General features: G+C 33.8%; 1 protein-coding gene across 1 annotated transcript; it reads left to right on the forward strand.

The window, feature by feature from the left end:
- Positions 1 to 9,619: 9,619 nt before the first annotated feature.
- Positions 9,620 to 17,572, forward strand: LOC124374248 (the record flags this gene model as incomplete). The annotated part of the gene is made up of 5 exons (XM_046832499.1): positions 9,620 to 9,854; positions 14,709 to 14,848; positions 15,244 to 15,311; positions 15,697 to 15,777; positions 17,526 to 17,572. Coding segments are annotated over exons 1-5 (474 nt in total), but the record flags the coding sequence as incomplete, so codon positions are not given.
- Between the last annotated feature and the right edge of the window lie 10 nt (positions 17,573 to 17,582).

The following is a 17,582-nucleotide window of genomic DNA, read 5'->3' on the forward strand; positions in this document are numbered from 1 at the left end:
AAGTCAGTTAATTTTCGATATATTGTGCATACAGATAGACATACAGACAGAAATTATATTTTCTAGCCCCATGAATGATAAATTTCGCTAACGCTCAACCAATAAAACATACATTAATTTTGTATATGCTTCGAATACATTTAAAACGTTATTAAAAGAAAATCTTTCGATTTGTTTATTTATATATAACCATGTTATTTAAAACATATAAGTTGCGAATCGTATAACAGAGTGAACAAAGAAGAGACACATTACTTCTTACATTATTGTTTAACAACCGCTGCATAAAAAGAATGTCAATGTAATCGATAAATCAAAATATTCTTCCACTAAGTAATATTTTTTGTTACATATTAAACAGTGACATGGCGCTATCTTTTAATTTTTATGAGTAACTAATACGACAGAATCCCACGGACGTCTCTCAATAGCTCGTGAATAATCATGAACCAACGTCTAATTGTGTCTTAATGATTTAGAAACAACTTGATACAACGCCTTGATGTCAATCAAGTGGCCAGGATGGAAATAAATTCAAATTAAAAAGTAAAAAAGCCAAATAATATCTTATTTTAATAGGCAAATTTAGGGTTAACAAACCCTCTCCAACACAACCTGGGGACCAACGGCTTAGACGTGACTTCCGAACCACCACCAATTACCCGGCAGGCATTTTTACTAAAGCCACTAAATATCAGTAAGGAAGAGAAGTTTCACTCAGGGACTGAGTGAATGTGCGTCAATAACGCCCAACAACAAAGTAGTAAACTGTGGGAAGTACCTCCATCTGCGGGGCGCAAATAACTTTAAAAGTTAGTGCCGGACGGCTGTTTACTCTCCAGACTCTTAACATGTGTTGCTGCCATAATCTGCAGGAGGTTCTAAGTTCCTGATCCTAGACGTAACTTTGCCACTCTTCTTTCATGTTAGGCACCACGAGCTTGTATCTTTGAGTCACTGTTATTTTGTGTGTTTAAGCTAGATAAGCATATACAACATAAACTTAAAACTATATTTACCAGTCATATTACTAAATTGTTAGTTTTATCAATGCTAGTCTCTGTAATTTAGTCTCTGATTTGCTGATCAATATCAAAGCTTGTCATTCTAGAGCCTGTTAAAAATTTCACTTTTTCTTTCTGTTTGTCCATAGAATATACATGTGTATTTATAACTGAGGTATGGATTCGATAATTTTCAATAAGCGTCATTTGTATACTTGGTGTGGTTGCTTCAGGCAACACATAGGCAACTAATCAACAATTAATAATCATTGAAGCAGGACAGCAACCGTGTTATCATGCGATTTTCAAATACACTCTTCATACCAAGCAAAAATCCTTCATAACGATAAGGATGGAGATAAATACATTTTTGCTGCATGTTTCTAGTGTTGAATGGAACCTTAGAAATCACTAATAATACTGATAAATATTTTAACACGTTTTCGTTGATTTATCTCTAATGTATATCTAGAAATAAATTACTATGAAATAAGAAAGGGTTGAATTATTTATTATTATTGTTTTGAGTTTTTCATGAGCTTTCTAGTAAACAAGTAATTACTTTTTGTTTGAACTATCTTACAATTTCATTATTCATTTTCATTTAAATTATTTTATTGAAATATATGTATCATGAATACACGCTGTTTTGTGTAATTAATTTAATTTTTCTTTCACTCCATCTATTTTACATTTTTTACAAATTTGAGAGTTAAATGAATATTATAATAAGAACTGGTTTCCAAGATGGTATGTTGATAATGTCTACAAAGGTCAAACATTATATTCTCCACTATCTTTCAGTGACCCCGGAACTGCTTTTTACCGATAACTTTACTTTATATTCAATAATTCGTTACGTTATAAAACTGAAATTTCTGAAAGGTTAATTAAAATTGGAATAGGACTAAATAATGTTGCTTTCAATGTCGATACTTGCGTAATGGGCCTAAGCAATGGCATTAAACGAAAGATGAAGGTTATGTCGCATTAATGAACCAGCTTTATGTTTGTAAGCCCTTTATCCATTCCCCAGTGCGGGGAAGGCTCTACATCTTGGTTATCCCTGGGATTACAAACACACATGCTACACTACATAGACATAAGCCTTGGAAGTGTTACGGTCAAAAGGGATTACTGTTTGAAAGAGTTTGTTTTCGTATTAAAAAAAAAACACCAATTTATTTTTTTGTTAAAACACCGGCATTGTTATTGGTTTTCATAGTCACAATGTTTTAACAATTCAGTATTTTGAAGAACGAGTGTTCCTACAAAATTCAAAACGAAATCTGGATTTTCATACGATCGATTGCAGTACTTTTAAGAATAGTAGTGGGAATACTACTGAATTGATGGAAATCTATTAAATATGACTCGAATTATTTACAGGAATATAAAATATATGGAATAAACAGTCACAATAAAAATGATTTATGGTGAAATAGATTTAATTATTAGTGTATTATTAACAAATATACTGCTTTGAAAAATGTTTTATAGGATTTATTACTCCTAAAACACAGTAAAAAACTATTAACTTGAGGAGAAAGTTTGCAATAATTACAATTATTATACGCTGGTTTTTTTGGTTGCGTCAAGACCATCCTAATGTAAACGAAGTTTTAGCGTTTTTAATATCAGATTATTTTAAGACGAAATCATTTAAAACAGCAAATTTTTATCCGGTACATACTTTCTTAAGTACAACGGACATTAAATTTAGACTAAATGTTGAGCGGTTTAAGATTCAAATGCAGGTTTTTGTTAAATACTAAAGACATTTACCGTTACTGTACTTCCAAATATTTAATTCTCTAACTAAAGGAAAGATCTCTATGACTATGGAAAGAGCCAGTGTTGTTGTGGTGTCGTTTTCCTCCTCGTTACTTTCTTTGCTTATTATTTAACTTATCTTATTTATTTAAAAAGTATTTTTTTGAATATAGGATTTAGTTACGAGATCTCTGAATCACTTCATGTGAGAATTAGTGATTTAAAGGAAACGTCTGGATACTGTTAATCCATGTATGTAGATTAGCATTGATTATCTGAAATGAAATTAGCTATACAATTGCTTTAGAACTAGTCTTGCAGTATGATTTGAGTGCTAGGATAGGACGGTATTTTAGTAAAGTGATCACTCAGCGTCATTCAGAATTCTCAAAAGAGAAGGAAATTTGTTATTTTTGGTTTGGCATCATCTAACGATAACTGGAAAGTTCTGTATTATTCACGGAATGAACAAGTTGTTAGAGTTGAAAGAATAAGTTGCTTGCAAAACTATTATTGTGTATCAGCCAGATATATTATCCAAGGTCATAAAATTTAAGCGTTATATATATTTCTGTCTAAATAAATCAGTTTCTGACAGAATAATCAAACATAAAATCGACACTATAGGATCTGTATAGTTACAGTGTTGAAATAAATCAAGGGCTTTACAAATTTATTTTGAGAAAGAGTAAATAGACTAATTGGATCGCCCGATAAGTTATTTGGCTCTATCAATGCACACAGAAGTAGTTATTGCTATGCTATGATGGTATTTATTTCAAGATAATTATCAGTTTTTAAATGATTATATACTGTCCAGGTAGGTTTTAAAACCAAACCTCACAAAAGATCAATATTAGAAAACAACTTTTATTAGTCCACAGATGAGGAGCGAGAAGTTAGTAAGCCGGCAAAGCAAAACATTACGGCTTGATACTCTCAATTATCTGCAAACATATATTATCTGAATCGAATTCGATTGTCTTTCATATAAATTGGTACAGGTTTTGCCCTATGGTACTTATGGCGAGAGAAAAGAAGAAACCTGGATTCTGGCCTATCTGAAAATTGCAGGCGCTACTACTAGTATGTTGCCGCGCCTTGTTTCGTAATTCCATTATTGTTTCACTGTTTTGATTGATTTGCGGCCTAATTGTTATGTTTTATAAGATAATTTAAATGACGGTACGGTAAATAATTAGGCTCTACAGTGGTTGTAAACAAACAATAATTAAAGGAATGAATTGCTGAGATTAAAGATTTTTTTATTGATAAGATAACAATTACTAATGTTCATATATAAATTTAGTGCTTTTATGTATATAAAATTTAACATTTAAGATGAGTTACACTGCAGGAATGCCACATTACTGAAAACAAATAACTCCATTGCTAGGATAAACGATTCGCAGGGTTGGCTGTGGGGCGAAGCGCCTGAAATTACCGCGCGGCAACACACTAGTACACAGCTGTGCGACGGCACGGGCCAGGTCTCTTCTTTTCTCTCGCCACCAGTATTATATAAAAGTTTTGTATCATCATTAACTGTAATTAATCTATCTATAAGGCTAGAGAAGACGTAATTATAAAACATCGTACTGGAGGGCATTAAAACGACTATTAATGTATTCGTAACAATTAATCTAATTTTTAATATTTCACTAGCCACACTATAATCTATTATACAGTTATATCTTGTTCGCTGAGCGTTGGCGAGCTGACTCGTCAAGCTGTATTTAATTTCTTTCTATCTGTGCGATCTGTGTGCCTGTCGAAAGATATCTCGAAAATTACTAGACCTATAGACTTGATATTTTTCATGAAGCTTCATTTTTAATTGAACACTGAGTTCGATAATGGTACATTTCACTCCACTGAATTTTGCTTAGCATTAGTAAATATTGTACATTGGTCTTTTGGGTGACCACGATGGCAACGAGTAAATAACATAAAAAATAAATTTGTAAACAAAATATGAGAGTTCAAACATATCAAATTTTAAAATGTGACTTATTCTCACATGTATAATACTCATACACCTGTATAGTAAAAATCAAATTATCAAATCAATTGACTTTTTATATACAATAATTAATTTCCAGCTTACTATTATGAAAATACTGCCACATGGACCTGTGCGTGATGGCTAACTCTTATTTAAAACAAAAACAAGGAAAAGAAAAGTAAATAATAGAGTGAAAGTTAATGTTAAAAGTTGGTGACAAGATCTGATTTCAGCGCAGTCTTGCGTTGTACTACCATCACGACATCAACGGAACTTTTATTATTTAAACACTTCTATGAAACCTGTAATTAAGTAATAACATGAAACCTGTGAAACTGTTAGGTCTGAAATCCATGACATAAATCATGCGTCATCAACTTGTTTTATTTTTAGGGAAAATTTAGGGGTAAGTAATATATAAACCGATGGCTAAATTTCATTGGAGGATAGTCTCTATTTATCGCTAAAAAGTATTATAACCGATTGAATATGCGATTTGGGATACAGTGTTAATCAAGATGTTTAAACAAACTTAAAAATCTCTATGTTTAGGTATATGAAGTTATTACAGTAAAATAGTTTTATCACGCGATAGATATAACGTCATCACACGTGGGGCTGGACAGATTCATTACTTTCTGTATGTTTATTTGTCGGTCTTGTCGGATATGTTCCAGACGATATCTTGAGAAAAAACTGACGTATATACATTAAATTGTGCACGAAGCACCATTTTTGTAAATGTAACATAGAGTACGATGATCATTGGGTTTGGCTGAGCGTTAGCGTATATTTTTACATCAGTCTCATGGGTTATAATGATGGCAATGAGAAAATAACAGAATAAATATATTTATAAACTGACTGAGTCCAATCATATAACATTTTAATATATAAAACATTAACGCGTCATGTACCGTAACTATCCGTAAGATACATCGAGAAAGGTTAAATTCAAAGACAAGGCTTAAACCTATATAGATAAGAATGGGTTCTACGATGGTGCATACCCATGCATGGTATCTGGTTGAGCGTAATCGAAGCCTATCAGTCAGTAGACTGGCACAAATTCTATCTTGTGTGCCGGGTATTTTCTGGACGATTGCTTGTCCGTCTGATGTCTACAGGGCATCTTAAGAATGAAATGAGATGCAACACGTATTAGATTTTTACGCCTGAGGACGAGGGTAGATTTTAATCCTCTAAACGTAATGTGTAACAACATATCTCATATATAATGTTGTAATATATAATGGCCGCAAATGTCCAAAATTATCCTTTTATTATACTTTCAAAATAATTCATTGTCAGTATAAACTTTACTCCAGCCAAATCGTAGAAACCGTTTTACTGGGGTGCAAGGGTAGATCGATTCTGCGCGAATTGTTTCTTGGAGTTGATAGGTCACCCTGTCAAGGGCTGTTGCTAGCCTAGACATATGGACGTGCCACTCCATGCCTGCTTTGACCGGAGAGGATGGTACAGATCTGGATTTCCCTTCTTTCAAGGATACAAGATTAATGCCCAAAATCTTTCTCATTGATCTTTAAAGGAGGCGGCTCCTGTCATCTTTACATCCTGTCATCCCCAACCTTACTCAACTCGTCTTTACATCATCATATCCTGTAACTCCGGAAGCAGCGCAGAAGTTCTGTTTAAGACTAAGTGCAATGTCTCAGCTGACCTAAGTGAACAAACAAATTTTTATTATTTAAACATTACGGAAACCATATATTTTGCTCGAAACCACAATATTTTCTCTTTTAGACATAAAACTTAAAAGTTCCTTGTCAGTCAAACTCAACATAAAGAAAAAGGCCCTTTCGATAAAACCTTGAGTCGCTGATTCAAATCCATTTCTTTTTCCTCTTGTGATATGTTATGAAATGAGGCCTTAAATTTAGTAGCTATAGATATGAGATGGGTTGCTTTAATACGAAAGTTCCGGAATATTTCACATTCCACTAATCTCAACGTCTGAAATCTAACACAGTTACATATTTTACTCCTGGAATCTTGAGTCATGTTCGTTTGACGAAATTTAAACAATTGAGAACAAAAAAGCTCAAAACGAACTCTTTGAATCGTTTCGACATCAGAGACACCTAAGATAGGCCTACACAAAAATGCAATCTAGATGAGGAGGTTCTCATTTTCTCATCAGGTGCACAATTGAGTGCACTATGATGTTTTAGGCACAAACCCAAATCACGGTAGATTCACCGAGTATTCTACGAATAAGGTAGCTATGGCGGGAAGGTTTGATTTAATACAAATTCGAAGTTCACAAACATAACGTGAATTCATCGTATGCCTGTAAAGATCCAAAAATTTTGGCGGCAAAGAAGATCAATACGAACTATTTGCATCGAATCAACTTCAGAGACACGTGGATTACAAAAAAATAATATTGATGAAGAAGTCTAATCGTTTGAACATCAGAGATAAAAAAATCATAGAAGTTCACAGTTATAGAGCAAAAGAATCGTCAAGAAGATCTTATCAGGCCTCCTTGATTTAACTTTCTTTTCCTTTGTAAGTTACAAATTAATATCACCTCAGTCATCCATATTCTGTGATAAAAAATTAAATAGTTGCTCGGAGAGAGAACAGGGCTACTTATTTTTCAGGCCTGCATCATTCTCCACCTTGTGCTGTCCAACATCAAATTCCAGATATAATTGTCTGAAAAGAATGATTATTTACAGAGGGTGGCCAAATTATTAGACTAGACATTCAAATTTACGACATTTTAAGTTTTCTCGTAACTATGCTTTTATAATCCTGGAATATATTGTTATTTTTCATATATTTGCATTCGTTACATTATATTAGAACTTTATATTTCTATTTGAGGCATTGAAGTTAATGTCATATCCAGTTGGTAGCACTTAAATCAGCTGACGATTTTTAGACAATTTTAAACTGAACATAAACTCAACTTCTGTATGTATCTAATATTGGTTATTCTTGTTTTAGTGGGGTTTCCTTGTAATATGAGCTGGTAACAGTGTTAGTAGTGGATTCCTGGTTGTAAAACCGTCAAAGGTTGTGTGTTTTTTTTTGGCTTTTAATATTTTAAGAATACTTCAAGAGTGAGGCCACTTTTTAACGGTCATGGGAAAAAAATTGTGTTTTTTCTCATAAGAGAAAAAGCTTCAGTAAAAGATTCTTTTGAAAGAAAGATGTTATTCACAAACTGAACTAGCGTAAAGGTTGGGTATTTCTAAAAGATCAGTAAGTAGGACCAAGTGAACCTGTGACCAAAACCTAAGTAATCAGACACATCGAGTTGGAAAATGTGGCCGCAAGCCCAAAAGGAATGATAGATTGGTCAGGAAACTAAAGAATATTGTTTAAAACAAACAGGAGGGACTTACCACAAACAAATGGCTGACCAGATAAACGAGTATGGAGCCAATATTTCACCTAGAAGTGTGAGAAGATTGTTAAACACAGAAGGACTCAACGCTCGCAGACCAAGGAAAAAGCGAAAGATCACGTCTACCATGGCAAAGAAGCGATTAGAGTGGGCTAAAGGCTTAGACCATTGGACAACACAGTATTTGGAAAAAGTAAGTCATAAAATATCTATGTGCTACAAAGGAGACTAATTTCCACAGACTCAAGATTGGTTTCCAAATGGGGAGTTTATTTTTAAGAATGATGGTGATCCATGCCATAAAGCCAAGACAGTAACAAGATTTCTCAGTGAATCAGACATCAGTGTGCTTCCTTGACCAGGTAACAGCCCTGACATGAATCCAATTGATAATTTGTGGTCAATTGTCAAGAAAAGAATGCTAAAGAAGAAGGTGACCACACGTCAAGGGCTTGTGAATTTTTAATTAATTAAAGTGTGGTACCACATTGAAGAAATCAAAGAGAACTGTACAAAATTGGTCCAGAGCATGCCAAAGAGTTTTGAAATGTTGATAAAGAACAAGGGTATACACACAAAATATTAGTTATACAATTTGATGTACACATATTTAAAAACGATTTAATAAAATAATTTTCCCCGAAAAACTAGTTCTAGTCTAATAATTTGGCCACCCTCTGTATGATCATAAAGAATTTATGGTTTATTTATTGACTTGTAAATGTCGTCTTGGCCCGTATTTACGTAAATGTAGTTGACAAGGGTCTTTAAGGCCAGTTATGAGAAGTCCTAATCTCCTTATCCTATAGAACTTCTCCACACTCCACCCCAACTCAATGATAGACCTGAAGGCCCAGGAACATTAATACACACACTTATCTCTGAGGAAAACGGTTCCTGAGTACATTTATGAATGTTAAGAGGTATCCCCATTTATAAAACAAAACTTCGTTTTGTTGTACGTGGTATACAAGCTTAGTAAGAAACAGCCGGCAAGAATCCGTACAACTACATTTGTAAAACAGATTCGGGTATCAGAGTACGTGAGATAAAATGTGCTAAATTTTGTAATTGAACTTCTTGCTTAGTGCACTGGGCTAAATACTGTGAACAACATGGCAGTGGCTTTTTTGAAGTAGGCTAGACTAAGGAATAGGAGTTGTTATTCGACATCGATTTGGGAAGCAATAAAACCAGTATTGTCGGCAAACGAGGAACGCAAGTGTGATTGGCAGTAGTGATTAGCGTCCCTGCATCCTCCATTATTGAAGCCAATTGTAGAATATATAGAATAGAATAGGCACAACCGTAATCTCTAGTGCAACACTAATCTCCACCACATTTAAAGTTCAATATTGAAATTTGCACAAGATGTTTGAATAATGCACATTTCTACCAACGTTTCGAAACGATAACCTTACTGCACGCCGTCTGATAGAGCATTGATTGTCACTGAACTGTAAACCTCTGTTGAAGTCATATTACTATACTTAGCTTGCCGTCAGCATTGAACCTACATCGTTTCTAATACAATTTCGTTGGTGTTTATAAAATGTATTCAACAATTAGTATAACTGTATGCATACTGACGTTAGTTTTGTTCAGCGTAAATGCTGATCTAACTTGCAATCAGACTATTATAGATAATATATTAAAATTGAAATCTTGTCCTACAAATATTCTACAGAAGGTGAGTAAATTTATTATCATTACTAAAATTTAGTTGAAATATAATGTATTGTTGACTCTTTTCATATAAACACAATAGTATACAATATTGTAGTACTGAGAGGCTTTTAAATAGCATGTTTCATATTATGGCTAAAATTTATGTTTCCAGTAAACTCATATAATATAGTCATAAAAAGAGGATCGGAAAATATTTGTATCTTATGCCTACATTTGTATACAACACTAGCTTTTGCCATTATTTTACTTGATCACTGCAACCATCCAGCTAAATTTGATGAAAAATATTATATTATGCGAATCATATTTTAAATTGTAGACCACTATAATAATGTTATATTATATAATATATAATAATAATAAAACATAATTTTTACATTTAATGAAACGACCTTGTATGAAACTTAAAGGTTAATAACTTATATTACCTGTTATACAGTAACACCAATAACATAATAGTATGGAACAGATCGTTATAAAGTCTTTAGTCATTATTATGTTACTCATCTTATTAAAATATCTGTTTTATATCTTTGCTATGCAACCTTAATTCCAGCTATTTTATTGTTATTGTTTATATGAATATTTTACGGTTCATTTTGAATCGATCTCCAGATTAAGATGCCATCAAAGAGGTGACTTGAAAAGTGCGAGGAGCAAATAGTGGCAGTACTTTAGAAAAACAAATTTTGATTTCTAGATCAAGATAAATGTCAGTTTCTAGACTACTCTTTGGATTAAAAAAACTACTACGACTCACCAGGACGCCGCCGTCGTGTTCAGGAATTCCCCCATAACCTACACATATTTAAGGGCGTGGGTGATTTAATTATTTGATGTAGATGTACCTAATGAGTTTGGTCCGACAAACGAAGCTCTAACCCTATTTTTCTCTTTGTTTCTCTGTCTCCCATTCCACTAAGATGTCGTCTATAGAACGCATTTGGATTGTATTAGGGAGCAATTCTATTCCGATGTCTTTTGTGCTCACTAAGATGTCATGGGTGGGAAATGAATCTGCTATGATCGTACCGCCTCTCAGCAAGACAATCTAAATGACCTAAAGGCCATGTCATACTGCCGTGGCGTCGCGTCCGTCCATCCATAGTATGAACGTCCGCGTATGCCGCGACGGTCTCGAATCCCGTCAAACTACCAGACACGCGTCCGCGTCCGCGGCCAACGCCACGTCTTTCTAGGAAGTTGCTTATGCATTTCAACTACTTTGAATTTGTTTAGTTATACACTGATAGTGGAATTAATAGTTTGTTATAGCTCTACAAAATTAATTTATTGTTCTGGAGCGTATTCATTAATAATTATTATTATCAAAAATTATATTTTAATTATTACATGTAATACTATTTCTATTATGAACTTAGTAATTAGGGCATTCAATACTTTGATATACATCTTTAAAACTATTGGTTTTTATATATAAGATGCACTTGAAAGGATTATTTTGTAATTTTTGTGTTGGTGTTTTCAGTTTTGTAATAAGTCTTTATGTTTTTAAAATAAGGCATATTTAATTTTGTTATAGATCAAACATAATATGAAAAATAACAAATAAAATGATTGCATATAAACATGACACCAGAGTATTCATTAACCCTAGAACTGGCGGTCTTTTCATCCTGGAGTGACGGGCTGTTTTAGAGCTTCGTGCAAGAGTTTTTTAAACAAATTATTAAAAATATAAAATAAAAGGAGTAGGCAGTGGCAAGAGCGCGCGGTGCCCCGGTGAGGGGGTTGGGGAGGTGCTTTATGCGCATGCGCGAGCCTTCGTAGCATCGCCGACGTCGGCCAAGGATCGCTCCAGCCGCATAGCGCAGCAGACGGTGGCCGAAGCGACGAACGTTGCGCCACGTCGGTTATGTCAGTGTGACTTGTCCTATTTGAAAACATGGTTAGCGATTATTTTAAAAATCCATCCGCAGATGGACGGACGCGACGCCACGGCAGTGTGACATGGCCTTTACCTTTGTTGTGTTAGCAAATCGCTCGATTACGCCACGCCATGCCACGCCATGCCACGCCGCGCCGCGCCGCGCCACGCTTACAGGTTATTTGTTGAGCAAATCTGGGAGTAGCTGGCTGTCGGTGACAATGGAAAATGAACGCCACACTCGGAATGGTCATACTCGATATCTCAGAGAGGTCATCCATCGATTACCTGATTTGCGATATGTTTCTTATTATTTATTTAACCACTTATCTCCGTATCGATATTTTGACAAGTTTCTGAATACTAATGGAATCTGTAATGTTCTGCATAGCTCACTAGGTACTTTTTGTCTACATAAGAAACCGCTATACCTGAGTGATACGGAACTGTTGTTTATGGAAGAGCTCGCAATGGAGAACTCACCATAGACATAGTTTTAGTAAGTGCTGTCGGGAGTAGAAGCTTCTGACATTTTGGCCGTAAATATTACAACAACCTCCCTACCAGCCTCAAAGAATGCAGTTGTATCTAGCCTAGTCTGGAACGCTTCCCCAAATTTCACACTTTTTTAAAAATTCATACTAGTTTAAAAATAATAATAATAATTTTTCCATTCCTTTGCATAATGGACGATCTAATATCATACTGTGATTTCAAATGTACCTAAAGTTACAGCAGCAAAGAATGTGAATATGAAACAAAGCAATATACCACGAAGGATGATAACACGAAATGCTACTGCCATACTGCTACGGAAGGATCGGATACGAACTGACCCCAAATTAGCTTTAAACCGAGATCTTTATTAATATCATGTCAAAGAAAAACTGCTTCACAAAAAGGAATAACCCTTAAGGACAATGTAAGATAATTCCTTTCCATTATTTATAAAACAACATCAAGAATCAAGTACTTTATGTTTGATTACATAAAACATTTTATTTATTATTTGCAACAAATTGTTGGCTTATTAACTATTCTATTTCCCAAATAAGTATCCCGCAAGATTGTTACAAGGCAGAGCCAGGATAATTGATTGTCTATCGGAGTAACCTCGAGTTTACGGGATAATTTGATCGACCACTTCAAAATATAATACAGTTCATCGTGATTGTTTTATCGTAACTCAATCATTGTAATCTATTATATGCGGTGCAAATCAGTTAGAAATTAACTTGGTTGAGCTGATTATTTAGAAAATGCGTACATTACACTTTGCATGAAGTGACATTAATTAACACCAAAATTAATGTTCCGTATACATAAACGAAGATTCTTCCAAAATCCTGTAGGTCAGTTTGTTCTAAAGATATCGTACAGACTGATATAAATAAAATTGTTCAGTCCCTGGAATGATTGATTTAGCTAATGCTCAGCCAAAATAGTGTAAGTATTATATTTTGTGCAATATGCCAATTCCAATGCTATACATTTATATAAATGACTACTAATTAATGTAAGTTTTAGTTGTCAAAAATCGTACTAAATAGTATTTATGAACATGGTGGTAGTAGTATTTGTTGTTTCTCAATTTATACCGTGTATTATTATTAGTTATGCATATCATTAAATAATATGTAATTATATATTCATGTCCAACTTCATAATTGAGTTCCCCTGTTTTTAATTTCCAAATATTTCATCGTTACACAACACTGTAGTTCTTTGTTTACAAAACTATGTTTTGTAAACACATAATCCTTAATTATGTTTTCAGTAGGTACTAAACAGATGTTTCTTAATAGTAATGATATAATTTTTTACTTGAAATATACATTGAATTATGTTTTAGTTAGTACGTTGAATGCGCCTATTGTAACAATTGATTTATACTGCATGTAATTATAATTGGTTAAAACAACATTGGTTTTATTTACTGATTTCTGACCTGATATCTCTACTGAAATAAAAAAAAAAATGTTAGATAGCATTATGAGTATGGTCCGAAGCACAACAAGATGTGCCCTCTCCGTTCGTTCAGTCAGAGTCTTCGTTCAGATTCGTTTTGTTCAGACATTAGTATATGCCACCGGAAATAGTGCAATATGGATTAATACTACCAATAATGCAAGCGAGCTCTTCAAGTGAAGTTTCCAAGAGCTAAACGCAAAGCTTCTGGTGTGCGTCTTCATGCAACTATTGAATAAATTGTATAGTTTTTATTGGTAAGTAAACATTTTAAATTACTAACGGAATCGTTTATCTGAAATATTGGAGTTATGTTACAGTTACATACTATGTCTCCTGTTACAACTGCTGTGCTGCATGAGACCGATGTCCAAGACTATATGAAATATTGGAGTTATGTTACAGTTACATACTATGTCTCCTGTTACAACTGCTGTGCTGCATGAGACCGATGTCCAAGACTATATGAAATATTGGAGTTATGTTACAGTTACATACTATGTCTCCCGTTACAACTGCTGTGCTGCATGAGACCGATGTCCAAGACTATATGAAATATTGGAGTTATGTTACAGTTACATACTTTGTCTCCCGTTATAACTGCTGTGCTGCATGAGGCCGATGTCCAAGACTATATGAAATATTGGAGTTATGTTACAGTTACATACTGTGTCTCCGTTACAACTGCTGTGCTGTATGAGAGGCCGATGTCCGAGACTATATAAAATATTGGAGTTATGTTACAGTTACATACTATGTCTCCCGTTATAACTGCTGTGCTGCATGAGACCGATGTCCAAGACTATATGAAATATTGGAGTTATGTTACAGTTACATACTATGTCTCGTTATAACTGCTGTACTGCATGAGGCCGATGTCCGAGACTATATGAAATATTGGAGTTATGTTACAGTTACATACTATGTCTCCCGTTATAACTGCTGTGCTGCATGAGACCGATGTCCAAGACTATATGAAATATTGGAGTTATGTTACAGTTACATACTATGTCTCCCGTTACAACTGCTGTGCTGCATGAGACCGATGTCCAAGACTATATGAAATGTTCAAAAATCATGATTCATGCCCCGGAAGACAAAAAGGCTAACGCGAACTTCACTGCCTACTTCAAAAATGAGTATATAATTTAGTAAATTGTCATAAATTCTGTGTAATAATATTTTTAATAATTAACCTGCAATTAAGTTAATATGTATTGTATTATATAAGTATTTTGACCGTAGTTTTAGTTGAAATATCTACTTACGATTACGTATTGGACAGCAGTTGAATGAGCTTGCTCTGGTCTCACCACCAAATGGTCTGAGATTAAAATTGCAAACATCCTCTGTGAGATTAAAATACAAATTATTGCATTTATTAAACTGAACATCACTTTATATAATAGTGCATTTAATAATATACAGGAAAAAATTGAAAATTTTGCATCTTCAGGAAATATCTTGTTGTTAGAAAATTTGTTTAAACGAAATAACGAAACATAAATCTAATACGATTTAAATTTTGTTTTAGAGCCACGCCTCCTCTGCAAGTATCTTACCGCCAGGAAGAAGTTGGATGCGGCCATATAAATGACATTTGTAAGATCATCACACACATAGCATTTAAGTTATGAAAACCAGTGTAATGCTTTTTGGGCATTTGGTTCCGCAATCAGAACTACAAACGGCTATATTTACTATCACATTATATTTACATATCATGCATGTTATACAATACTCCATTCATACACTACATAAGATGTAAGTGTTTACATGCTTCATGCGGGGGAAATAAAGTGAAACCAATCAATTAATTAACAACTGTTCCATTATATTGATTCTTTAGTTCGATATAATTGTAATAAAGACCGTGAGGTGAATGAGGAAACTGATGAGTAATATGTTATAAAACGGATATAGGAACCATGCTTGAAGGGCGAACTTCACTAATTTACTGTTAATTAATTATGTTTGTTGTTTTCAGATGACGATGGACAGTACCAAGTGTATTTCTTGAACGTGAATAAAGCAGTGTGCATCTACCGATGCCCGATCGCTCCTACAAGTAAGAACTGTTATTTTAAAACGTCAATATCCATATCAAAGTTAAGGAATACGGCTGTAAATCAGGCATATGTTAGTACAAAGAAACGAAATATTTTAAAAGTTAAATTATATAATAAACATTAAAAAATTTACCTTGTAAAAGTAAAAATAGTGGCTTTAAGAATAAATAAAGTAAATTGTAGTTTGACAATACATCTTGCCGGTCAGTAAGAGAACAATCCATCATGGTTAAATTAATCATGAAGTCTCTTTTTATGGTTTAACATACCATCTGAAATGGAAATCCGCTCTTGGCTTTCAAGTCTTCTGTTATCGAAGGTCGACCAAGAAAGACGTCGCTTTCAAGATGATGGAACTAAAAAAACACAAGCCAGAAGGTCATGGGATCTGGGTATTGCTGCCATCAAAACCCGTGCAGTTCCTGACGTTCTTCCATCTTATTGAAACAGACTGTGTCAATTATTTGTGAAAATGTGTGGTGTCATACTCTTTGTCTAACAATCCACAGGTTAAAAAAAATCATTGTTGTCGTTTACTGTTTACCGAACCAAGGATGAAACAAATACGTGTTAGATTTTAATTCTCTGAGCAATTAGAAGTTTGTGTGGGTGAATATCCAGAGTCTGAATCTTGACCACTTCTACGTAATTTTGACACGCTGAATGACAATATGAAGAACTGTTTGGATATTTTCTGGTGTATAGTGGGTTCTCACACGGCCTGGAAGTTTTTTTTCATTTCCGAACCAGTTTCCTCAAAAATACCTAACATTTTAATTGCTTATGTTATGAATACATATTATTGTGGTGTTCCAAATTGAAATCAATGCGAAATGATATAATAGCCAACCCCCAAACAATCATTGTTCTATAAATTTAAAAACAAATACTCCAATAATATAGCCTACTTTTTTATTTCTGTGAGGCCTTTCGTGCTCAAGGAACACTGTCGTGGATCTTTTGATGTGTTCCTTGAGCAAAAAAGGTGTCGCAGAAATAACAAGTATATTTTTTTAGTCTGCTTTTAAATTTATTTATAATTGCAATAAGAAAAGAGCTACTAGAATGTAATCATTGTTCTGTTAAAGCTTTGGTCTCTAACGCGCGTTGCGCACTATAACCAAGCATCCTTGATAGGAAAATAGCCATGTATAGTTTGACAGTCTGGTAAACATTACACAGTGCTGCTACAAAAATGTAAAATTTCCCGTTCGAAACACCTTATTACGATAGAATTATGATTACCACAATGGAAGTTGCTATTTTCACAGTTAAACCGTTTGTTCTAACATAGTGACATGTTTATAAACGATTTGACTATATAACGTTAGAGGTCCAGTAATTAACAAAAAGAATAAAGTTATTTCACTTGTCAATTTATAAATTACTGTTTACTACTCAACTAATGAGATATATGTGATTTAGGCAGCTCATTTTACTTTGGTTGTGCTATAAAATAAAGTAACAAAATATTGTAGATGTATGAGGTATATGTAGTGATAGATAACAGTAAATAGTCTGACTACAAAATTTCAGAATGTTTAACAAGTATAAATATGTAAAAATAACTATAAGTTTTAGATATGGTTATGTATTAAAAATAGATTTTATGCAGTTGAGGTAAGATTCTCATTTTAAAAATAGATTAATTAAATCGGTTACCGTCATTTAGTGAATTAATTTCAATATTCAATTGAAAATAACATAGTAAACGCACTGTTATGATATTAACTATGCTTATTTACAGAGGGTGTAGCAACTGCCAGAGCTTTAGTACCTGTGGCAAATAACACAGTAAACACAC

Source organism: Homalodisca vitripennis, unplaced genomic scaffold, assembly GCF_021130785.1.
Source record: "Homalodisca vitripennis isolate AUS2020 unplaced genomic scaffold, UT_GWSS_2.1 ScUCBcl_7630;HRSCAF=15399, whole genome shotgun sequence".
NCBI lineage: Eukaryota > Metazoa > Arthropoda > Insecta > Hemiptera > Cicadellidae > Homalodisca > Homalodisca vitripennis.